The sequence below is a fragment of the Ptychodera flava genome, unplaced genomic scaffold (assembly GCF_041260155.1).
Source record: "Ptychodera flava strain L36383 unplaced genomic scaffold, AS_Pfla_20210202 Scaffold_29__1_contigs__length_4469600_pilon, whole genome shotgun sequence".
Classification (NCBI taxonomy): Eukaryota; Metazoa; Hemichordata; class Enteropneusta; family Ptychoderidae; genus Ptychodera; species Ptychodera flava.
The window spans coordinates 2,240,231-2,252,519 of record NW_027248351.1 but is presented as its reverse complement, the minus strand read 5'-3'; the positions used below and the strand labels follow the sequence as shown (position 1 = coordinate 2,252,519).

At 35.6% G+C, this 12,289-nt stretch overlaps 1 protein-coding gene across 1 annotated transcript; it reads right to left on the bottom strand.

Moving 5' to 3' along the window:
- Positions 1-1,570: 1,570 nt before the first annotated feature.
- On the bottom strand, positions 1,571-2,254 carry LOC139127130 (uncharacterized). The gene has a single exon (XM_070693050.1). The coding sequence runs from the start codon at positions 2,252-2,254 to the stop codon at positions 1,571-1,573; it is 684 nt and encodes a 227-aa protein (XP_070549151.1).
- Positions 2,255-12,289: the final 10,035 nt, after the last annotated feature.

The window sequence follows — 12,289 nt, the reverse complement described above, 5'->3', positions numbered from 1 at the left end:
CAATAGTTGTTAAATTAAGTGAAGAAAATCTGTCGCATCGTAACAACCAGAAAACGGAAGCTCTTAGGCAAATTCGAGTGATCTTTTTTGTTATGTAAGCTTCATTTTTACAATCACAAACATATTGCATACATGCATAAATAGATACATCTTTTTCACAACTTTCACGGTGTCATTTGTACCGTTACTTTGTCAGTACTCTTTGCTGTGCTGTGTTATGTTTGTCGCACACAATATCTGTATGTGACTTTTGACCAATAACTCTTGGACTGCATATGGGTATGACTACTTCTATCATAGATAGATAGATAGATAGATAGATAGATAGATAGATAGATAGATAGATAGATAGATAGATAGATAGATAGATAGATAGATAGATAGATAGATAGATGGATGGATAGATAGATAGATAGATAGATAGATAGATAGATAGATAGATAGATAGATGGATGGATGGATGGATGGATGGATGGATGGATGGATGGATGGATGGATGGATGGATGGATGGATGGATAGATAGATAGATACACAGACGCATAGATAGATACATAGATATATTCCTAGATAGATACATATAGGCCTATAGATACATAAGTACGTACGTGGATACATACACATATGCATACATAGATATATACATACATACATACATACATACATACATACATACATACATACTCAGACAGTCAGTTTCAATTTTGAATATAAATCCGGTTTTTATCCCTTCGTATTTGCTTGCGAACCTTTATACCACATGCTGCTCATAATACGATAATAAGTCAAGAACATATGACAAATACTGATTTACGAGTTAGATTCACAAAGGAACAATAAAGGAACCAGGAAATTTTACATCATTTGTTTTCATTCGAACAGTATCCATATACAGCAAGTTTACAAGCACTGAGTGGCAAGAACGCTTTACAGCATTGCGCCTTTGCAATAATCGCCGCTTGAGTTTGAATCAACACTCGAAAATAAGCCGACATTAAAAATTCCATTGTTGAAATACAAGTAGCCATTAAACATTGTCGTGGAGAGCAAAAATCATGATTTCAGCATATTTTATGTTCATTTCAGCATGCGCACGGTTGACTTGTAGTAATCTAAGTTTCACATGCTAATCTTTAGCGTTTCTGTGTGTATATGCAATCCATCTTCTCTAATTTATTCCTCATACTTTATTTAACATTTAAACTTTAAGCACAGTAGACATTTATTATGGTAAGACGAACGGGCCCTATCGGACTCATAAACTACAGTAAACAAGCTGGAATTAGTATTGCATATACTGTGTGTGATTTTCAGCGTAAAAACGCAAATCCAAGAAAGTCAGTGTTTGCACCATATCAAAACAGTCATAATATTAACACTAATAAGCATAATTATTAATCCGTAAATATGGCTTGAATGGTATCTAGTTTATATGCTTTTATATGAGGAGCGACACAAACATTACATTCTGTTACATTGCTGCAAGTCAATAAATACCAGTCTCTGTTTAGAAATATTCACTGCTGATATACCAAGATCTGAACAAGTTCATCATCAGGTCATTCATGTAGACTATAGGGCATAACATTTTCTTTCACAACTATTTTTTTCGAAAGTTTCAGCACTGTAAAGAATTTGAACAAAGCAATCTGGTTGCACTGATCTATCGAATACCATCTCTGGAATTTTGTTTGCAAGTTTATTCTCACCGTGGAAAGCTAACTTGGCATGATAGAACACAAACAGCTGATCAATCAAACAGAATGTCCCATCATGCAATAGTTTATTCAACACTTCGACTTCTGCACCTTCTATATTCATCTTCAGAACGACAAAATCACTGTCAATGACGTGTTTTTGTAGCCATCGACTGAAGTTGATACTGGCCACTTGTATCGGTTTATCACTTCTAACACCACTTTTTACTTGCGAGATTGAAGACCCGACAAAACCAGTTTTAGAGTGTCTGTCCGGGTACAGGGTAATCCCTCCGTCGTTTATCCAAACTGCTGTTTCTGCATGAAGTTCAAAGTTCAACTGACTCTGCAGTTTCTTCAGTGTTTCAGTTTGTATTGGATCTGCCTCAAAAGCAACAACTTTCCAGTCGTTTGGATTATAATCGTATGGTAGTTTTACTTTCTTGTTATTTGTGTCGTCAACGACAGCTTTGGCGTAAAACCCGCGAATGGTATCACCTCTGTTTGCGCCAACGTCGATGTAGAACTTTCTGGAAGGTTGTGTCCCGGATGTTGACATGTGATCGCTCAGTTGTTCGTCTGATCTAGACCCATCGATTGTTCTCAAATACTTTGCTCTATCGAGGAGAATTATAAACAATACGAAGAGAGATACCAATGTGAAAACCAATGGTAAGCGTTGAAATCTTCCAAAGACGTACATTTCTGTCGGAAATAAATGGATGGAATGTTTAGTATGGATTTCAGTTTGTATTTTACTGTATTCAAAATAACTACGGAGAATGTCGAATCATGTGTGGAAAGTATTTTTGAATTAACACGAATGGAACTAATTTGGGATAATTGAATATTCATATTTTCTAATTTCTCAAAAAAGTTAAGTGCCATATATCTGAATGTTGCAATAATACAAATTACTCATAAAAAAGAGTGAAACTAAAAATGAAAAGCACATAAGCTTACATTTTAAAAGGAAACAGACCATCCAATTTTCCCAAATTAGTTAAAGTCGTGTTAATGTCACTCTTGTTTTAATAATGAGCGCAAATATTATAAGAAATTCGAATTTTCTGAATTATTGGGTGCAAATGAGTTTGTTACTTTTCCAATGCATTTTGTCCATCATTTATCTAAGCCAGTACTTATGTCGGCGCCCTTGTAGCACGCCCTAGGAACACAACAATAAAATTAACCCTTTCAGTGTCGAAGTCAATTTTTGTCACCTTTGTAAAATATGATACACACATTTTTTTCAAATTCAAGATAATTTTTCAGATTTTCCCTATGATGTTCGCCAAAAATTGTCATCAATTAAACGTTGTGTCCGTTTTTTCATGTTCAATATAGTTCAGTTTGTGCGTTTTCCAGATGTACAAGTATCACAGAGGGTTTTTAATGTTTAATATTGAAATAATCGCAATCATACCAATCCATAATCCAATGACAGTAGGTCGGAATTCGGAAGACAATAGTTGTAAACATGGACACAAAACAGCACAGAACAGACAGTAAATAGACGGTACACAAACAAAGTCATATTCATGAAAGAAAGATATATGGACCTCTGGCAAGAAGACCAAGTGATCTCAGGTGTTTCGAAAATAGTAAGCGCAGGCTCGAGGAAAGCCAAATTAACGGGCTCGGCAAGCCTCGCCCGTTAATTTTTGGCTTTCCTCTCGCCCTTTCCCATAAATAAACGTTAATGGTCAGCGCGTCGCCCGTTATTTCTATAATAATATATCTCTTTGCTCATAAATGTGGTGTTGCAAAGACCGAGAGCATAGTCCACTAGAGGAGTCAGTTTAGTTCTATCTGTTTCCAGTATGGCAACTATTTCTTCCCAAATTTGTTTAAAGTTCATCAAAGGCATTTGTTCTCACCTATTTCCGTTTCAGGCCAACCGCAATGCCAACCTCCGTACGGTATCCTTACAACGGAATGTTTCCTTCAACAATGATGCACTGATCAGATGACCCTATCTAGTCATGCTCAGTTAATACAAGCCTATGATTTTAGTAAATACAACGCATAACAGCTGACACATTTTAAATGTATTCTAGATTTTTCTGATGTATAATTCTCACATTATCATAAAAGTGTTAAACGTTTTAGCATTTCATAAAATATCATTGCATTGACATTTTAAAGTACAACTTTATCTGATAATATTTCGTCTAACTTTCAATAGTACAAACATGTCAAACGTATGGCAATACATAGATCAGTGCCGCATTAACATTTGAAGTACCCATCAATAAAGTAACATCGTGTCGCAATATATCATAACGTTTCACACTCTCACGTTCAACAACAGTATACTGTAATATCACGGTGCATTTCATGGCATACCTTGCTGTAAAATAAAAATAAATGAAAGGCTGTAATTATTCGCCTGTAGTGAAAAAAGTGAACACTTCATGTAAACTCAATGAAACAGCAATTTTCAACACTTAGATTAAGCTGTTTGGGACTGACCAACATGTGTTTCAATGATACCTTTTGTAACCCATTCTTAGTTTTGAGCGACGTTGAAATACTCCTTGAAGAGGAAAACCATTCACAATTATTTGGGTAGTACATGTGGACAGATTTTGTAAGGTTTTGACTAATTTTTCCTAGTTGTTTTCCATTTTTCGCAGAAACCTAACCAATTACTTGGAGCAAAAATTCGAGCAAAGATTTTTAGCCAACCACAAGTTTCACCTCAATCCTGCTTGCCATAAATTTTGAACAACGTTTTCAGTCTCTTGTTGAATATAATTACATTTCTATCAGCTTGGTTTATAGAGCTGTAAGCAGTCACACCATCTTGGTTGACATAAAATACTTTAGAAATGGTGTTGTGCACAGATATCACAATGCCTACTCAATAAATTGACTTTCGTGTATCCGACTTTTGCAGATATGAGGACGCCACCACTCTGTAACTTAGATTAATGATCCACTCGGAACATTCAGTGACTTAGTCATCGGGAAACAATGGTTTGGATATCTGGATTTCTGGTGTTGAAAGGGAATCGACTTGCAAGTCACAGGTATATTTTACATATATATCTACCTAACAAAACAGAAAGACAAATACTCATACAAGACCACGCAAATACATATATATCTTAACTCACATATGCATATATCGTGATTTATATACCGTCATTGCTTTTTGAGTTACAGCTCTTTGGAGGGGGTAGCCAATCACAAATGATGTATCGAATTACTGACCTTTCTCCTTGTGTCTAGTCATGATTGAATGAGATACTAACAGGTACTTCCTCAGATTAACAACGTCATAGAATGCACCGTCATAATATATATATATATATATATATATATATATATATATATATATATATATATATATATATATATATATATATTATATATTATACATTTGTGTATACTATATATATATATACATATAATATATATATATATATATATATATATATACATATATATATAATATATATATATATATATATATATATATATATATATATATATATATAATATATATATATCAGATTAAGCAACTTTCTGCCCTCCGTATGTAATTCTCACCCCTCTGTTGTAATCATCATCCTTTATTCAGTATTGCAGGCCTCCGGCCTTTTATACAATAAGTGACAATAAATATACAGACAGATACAGTGGAGCTTACTACTTGAAAATGGTTACATTATACAAAAATTCAGAAAATCCATGTGTAATATCAGTTTGTCTGCAATAGACCATCCCGTAACTTGAAACCATGGTAAATAAACTTTGATAAGTTTATTAAAGTATGGGGATTCTGGAAATTTAATAGGCTGGTATATTTAATCACTGATGGTTGTTCATAAAAGAATGGCGAGAGGAATTTTTTCCTTAAATCGTCATACACGGGACAAATAAAGCAGAAATGAAATTCTGTTTCAACACATTGCAAATTACATAACTGGCATATTCTATTTTCTCTGGCTAGACCTTCAAAACGGCCACTTTCAATAAGCAGGTTATGGTTAGAAATTCTAAATCTACAAAGAGCTGTTCTAAATATTTCAACATTTACACAACTCAAATACTTTTCAAAAATCGAAATATTTTTTAAAAACACGATACGAGTCCAGCTTTGAAGAATTGGCTAGATCACATGACCATAGTTGACTACCGATATCAAGGCACCTCTGTTTAAAAGTAGAAATGAAAACTATTTCATTGCCTACAGTCTGCATATCCCATGCTATGCCAAAACCAAAACTGAACAAAAGCTCTTTGACCTTTTTGGCCCAACAGTGGTAGCCCTTCTCAGCCATTTCATATTGATAGTTGTAACATTGTCTAATGTAACTATTATTATCACTGTGAAGTTATTTCAACCAATACTTCATAGTGCGTGGAAGGCGGAGTGTTTTCAAAGATTGTCGACCAAGTTCACCCAGGACAGCAAGATTGCTTGCACCTGAACTGACCCTTAGAATGTGTTTACAATTCTGTGTGAACCCTTTCAACATCGTTCCCATCGTGAAACCCCAAACCTCGCATCCATACATAAGTATCGGAAGGATTTTACAGTCAAATATACGTAAGCTAAATTAATATTTACATTTTTAAATTTACTAAGATAACCTTTAATACTGTACATAGCCTTTCTACCTTGTTTAGCCAAGTTTTCCTGTGCCTTTGACCAAATTCCATAACATGACAAGGTCAGGCCAAGGTAGTTAAAATACGACACAGTTTCAACGTGCACCCCATCAAGTTTCCAATTTTCATAATTTCTTAACCTCCCTCCATTCCTAAATACCACAATTTTGGTCTTAGATACGTTAACTTTTAACTTCCACTTCTTACAATAAAGGCTCAATTTGTAATCCAATTACAGAACACTTGTGACGGATAAATCGTCAGCAAAACAGAGATACAAAAGCTTCAGCATTCCTACATAGATACCATTGTACATTCCATTCTTTAAGAGCTTCACCTATGTCATCAATAGAACAGAAGAGGAGATAATACAGAGCCTTGTTGAACACCATAAGTACACTGGAAAATTCTGTAATCCCATGGGTGTTCTCACACATGATTTGACAGTTTTGTACATTGATTCTAATACTTTTAACATATTACTTTTCATACCTAGTTTTAAGAGTTTGTAGAATAAGGAGTTATGATCTATCCTATCGAATGCTTTTTCGAAATCGATAAAAGCGCAGTAAAGACGTGATTTATGTTTACACAAATATTTCCAGATAGCAGAGTCTAAGATGTAAATGTTGTCAACAGTGCTGTGACCCTCTCTAAACCAGCCTGGGCTTCCGAAATTGGACAGTTAAGTTCAACAAACTTTGTTAAACGCTTGAAAATAACATTACAAAAAATCTTACTTATAACAAGAAGTAAAGTTATGCCCCTGTAATTACAGACAGAATCGTGCGCCCCTTTCTTAAAAAGAGGGACAATCATACCAATGACCCATTCTTCGGGGAATACACCTGAATTGAGAATTCCGTTGAACAAGTTTAACAAAATCACTCTGAATTCTCCACAAGAGGTTTTAAAAATATCTACAGGAATACCATCAACCCCGCAGCTTTACCTAATTTAAGTTTGTTAATGGCAGAATCTACTTCGTCTGGTGTGATTTCACAATCAAGAACACTGATATCAATATCTATGTCTTCATTATCAGTATTTACAGCATTGTGTAATGAAAAAGAATCATTTACAAGCTCATCAACTTCCTTATAAAAATCTTGAAAATCACTATGTAAATTGCCAGGTGTGTTAAATAAACAGAAAAGTAATCGATCCATTCCTTTGCAGTAATGGTGTCTGGAGGACCTGGGGAGTAAAGTCTCAACATGGACCAATACCTCTTTGAATTTGATTCTTGCGCGGCTTCAGCAAAACTTCTCTGGTTCAATACTTCATAGCTTTTCTTTTTTGTTTTATCAAGTTATGATAAGCACGTTGACTTGCTTTAAAGTCGTCAAAAGTGGTAGAAGTAGGACTGGCCTTGTGGATTTTAAGAGCATTCGTAACTTTCATTTTAAATTCACAACACTCGTCATCCCACCAATTGTTCCGTCTGTGACCTTTTTTAATCGTAACATTTTTCTTCATGCAGGCAAGTGATTTTGGATTGTGTCCCTCAGACAAATGGCAGCATTTTGAATATTCCCATCAACGATAAACCCATTAATTTCAGTCACAATGGCATTTGTGGAGGCACTTCTCCAAAAATTATTGACAGAGGTACGCAGATTATCATTCCATTTGCAACTGAACACGGTTGCGATTGTTAACATTGCTGTGTTCAGAACTAACCAGTTTTGTATTAACACGTGGTGACAAATTCAATTGGAAGACTAATGGTTGGTGGTCTGATTCGACTCTTGTATCAATATACATATCTGACAATAAGTGAAGATCTTGACAAGATAGCAAAAGATAATCTATTACACTCCCACCATTTCTTTAATATATGTGTAACCACCACTTCCATGGTCTTTGAAATATCTGCCATTGACGATTTTAAAATCGGTACTTTTACAAAAATCCAATTAACGTTTACCATATTCATTGACAGTAGAATCTTGTGACTCACGAGTCGGCAAAGGTGGATCTACATCACAATCATCGACTGGTAAAAATCTCATATCACACTCCATGGTATCGGAGAGACAGCCAGTACGGGCATTAAAATCACCACATATAATAACAGGACAGTCTTTGTGAATGGCTGAGAAATAGGCTAGTTCATTTTCTAGCACTTGAAACATTTCACACATTTGCATACTGTGATGAACCTCTGGCGATAAATAAACAACTCAAATTAACACTGAATTAATTATATAGCTATCCTGTAAAGACATCTTTGCCCATAGAAAATCCTCTGACGTGCTGGGTAACTGTTGAATACTTTTACATATGGTATTCTTTACAAAGATCGAGATACCACCTGAAAATCTACCCATCTGCGAGATCTTTTTTCTCACTAAATTGACGGATACATAGTTTGGAATGTCAAACTGATTCTGAGTACGAGCCCAGGTTTTGTCAGGCATAAAATATCAAAGTCTGATCTGGTTAGATATGACATGAAGTCAATATCTAAGAATTTTGACATTAAACCATTAATGTTCCAACAAATAAACTTTATGTCCCTAACAGACTTCGCAGTATCTTCGTTCACATTTTCAGCTGTAGGCTGGTATTTCTCGTGTCTGTACATATATGCTGTGACGTTTGGCTTCGGCCTGATCCCTAGCGATCGCGATTCTTGCGAAGAATGCGTATATCATTCACAGATTCATCGAATATATACAGAGTTCCATCGATCTTGAGCTTGTCAAAATTCAGATAGGCACGTTTCCCTTCTTGTCTTGCTTTCTGAAGAAACGGACCCAACTTTTTCCTTGTCTCTCTCACCATTGGAGAAAACTCTTCAGAAATCCTAAAGTTGGTGTCTTTCAAGGCCTCTCGTGCTCTCTGTAAAACTTGTTCCCTTTGTTTGAAACGTGCAAATTTGGCAATGATCGGCTGTGGACGAGATCTAGCGTTGGTCAGACGATGAACTCTGTCAAATTCAAAGTTGCTTCCATCCAGGTCTAGTTTCTCTGATATAAAACTTCTCACTTTGTTTTCAGAATCTTCCCAGGTCTCATTGTTGGATTGCTCAATGTTGTGAAATAGGAGATTGTCTCGCTTCAACCGGCCTTTGACATCATCGAGTTCTCGTGATATAGAGCTTAAACTATCCTTTAACCTTTTATTTTCTTCTGTCAGTCTCACAGTTTCTTGATAATTTTGTTTTAATTCATTTCGCATACTAGCAACTTCTTCCTTTAATTCGTCAACTCTATCTTGGACGTTGTGAACAGATGTATCGATTTGTCGCTTTAGGTCCGTTTTGAGTTCTCGAATTTCACGTACAATATCTGTCAAACTGATGTCGTGCATAAAGCTTACCTCTTGTTCAATCGCATTAGTAGTCGAATTCGATCTCAATTCTCTTTGACTTGTGCAATCTGTAAGTTTCGTCTGCTTTGTCTGCTTTGGAGGTCCAGGATTGAGTTCGATATCGCCACTCATAGTCAGCAAAAGCGGTACGAATACATTAGTAAAGTTACCTTGCAATCCTTCAGAGACATCAACGCCGGTGACATGGATCTGGTTGAAATTCACGAACTTCTCGTATTCATGTAAATATTGGAATTTTCATGAGCAGGAAAGCCACAAGCTTGGTTGTGTCTACTTTTGACAACGCATACCCTGCCAACAACGTCAGTTCAATGATGAATAAAGTTGCCGTAACGCGGCACAACGAATCAAGCCCATGTTGCCACTCTGCATAACGTGTGGAAACGTCACGACGGCATTCAACGCCCTTCCAAGAAGAGGGTTGCAAAAACACGCCTATTCGCACTCTCCAAAGTTGTATATCGATGCCCATCTTTTCGGTTTCTTGTTACGCTTGGTCTTGAAAAAATTACCAAAAGAAATAGTGTCTCTCCGGAAAACTCGTTCAAAGTTTACGAGCAACCGAAATACCCTGCTACCACATGGAATTCAATATGGCGCCTTCCCCTCTGTTGTAATGTTGTCGCCCTTTGTGTACCAGTGTGAACGAGTATTTTTTCCATTCAGTGGTACCTCCAGTTTCGTTTGTACTTGTGTTGTTGTATAACTTGATGAAGGTCCGCTAGGCGCACCGAAACGTCGCTATTTATTGCTACTCGGGATTCAAAGCAGATGGACTTTTGACAACCCAGTTCTATAAGTCATCAGATTGTGTTGTGTGTGTATATATAATATATATATATATATATATATATATATATATATATATATATATATATATATATATATATATATATTATATATATATATATATATATATATATATATATCAAATAGCCTACCTTTATGAAGCCTATGTGACTGCAGTGCAGCACGATAGACTTGACTTGTGATAATGACAATGACTACAATGTGACAAAAAAGACAAGAAAATGTGGACGAAAACAGATAACGAAAAACGCGGGCAGTGTGAAGATTTGTACCATATTAGTTTCTGTTGGTTCATAATCGTTGAATCCTTTGGGTGATTTGTTTCAGTTCTTTAGATCCATGAACTTTCAAGTTGTTTGGTAATGTATATGATATATAGGTGTACGATGGCAAGCGTGTATGTATGCGTTTATATGTATTTACATGTACATGTATGTGTGTCTGTGCGTCTGTTTTTGGATTAGTTTATCAATGCCATGTAAATAAGACCTGGTCGATAAATTTCAAGATGCTAACATGCTCTTGATTGCCATTGAGGAAATAGCCGTTATTTGAAAATAAACGCGTGATTTAATACACTTTTGATGTTTTTTCTAAGATCAAACGTCTTTTATGTGCACACCAATTTCTGTGCAAATTTAGGCAATATTCCATCTGCCAGCGTTTACAATACTTCACACCGTGTGAACACTTTCATTGCCTCAATACACTCTATCTTTTTCATGACGTTGATAACTGTGGCTTCACACTATCAAAACCATTCAACTTATGCCCGTATGACTGTTGCATTTAGAATTGGTAAAACTGGAAACATGGACTCAACGCTGTCCTTTCGAAGTATTTGATTCGCTTTCTTACAGAATATGAAATGAGTGAGTTGTTCTTCAGTTTCAACGGAATAGAGTGTGTAACAGAAATAAATAGTGTGATACAATTCATATAAAGATACCACTAGAGGAATTATTTTTGAAACTTAATAGTCTTTAATAAATAAATAAATAAATAAATAAATAAATAAATAAATAAATAAATAATGAGTTCATTTATACACATACTTGTATATTTGCATATATGTTTTATACACACCTATGTGTTTCCATATGTGTGACTTGATGTGTTAGAAATACAGCTACACTGTATCGCAATTACAGCTTGAAAGCCGCGTAGCGTGAGATGCTGCAAAAGTCGTACACAGTAGAAACTTATGTTGATTGACAAAATATAAAATGGACTGTAAATTTAGAAAATAACCAGAAATCGGTTGTACAGAAAGAAAATATAATACGAAGAAAACAAATTGCAAGGCAGGCAGGTGGCAGATGTTAATAGGCAATAAGAAATGGGAGTCGTCAATTTGACCTTTGACCCTTTATTTCATTAAATGACGTCAGTTCATGTTAACTTGTGCTGAACTGCATGATGGTTCAGTTTGACTAATCTTCAGCGGTAGCTGATTACATCACTTTAGAACACTGTCATTGATATTGACTCAGTGCCGGGAACAGACAACATTGACCATCACGTCGTTTTGATAACGGTCGGGAAGAAATAAATTGAAAAGATGAGTCTTGACTTGAAGGAGTCGATGGCTGAGAAACACTCTAAATTTTCGGATGCAAGCAATGTTGCCATGGGTACATATCTTCTCGTAGCGGGTAAGTCACTTGATGTTCTCAGAAGTATGGTTCTTTTCGCAAATGCTTTCACTAGTCTTATCACAAAACAAATGGTCAGAGCTGCCTTGATAAATGTCAGAGAGAGAGAGAGAGAGAGAGAGAGAGAGAGAGAGAGAGATTAATTTTTGATCTGATCCCAATCCTGG

What these genes read in the sequence shown, in the direction of transcription:
- LOC139127130 (XM_070693050.1), bottom strand. Translation starts at nt 2,254, where the DNA reads ATGTCAACATCCGGGACACAACCTTCCAGAAAGTTCTACATCGACGTT.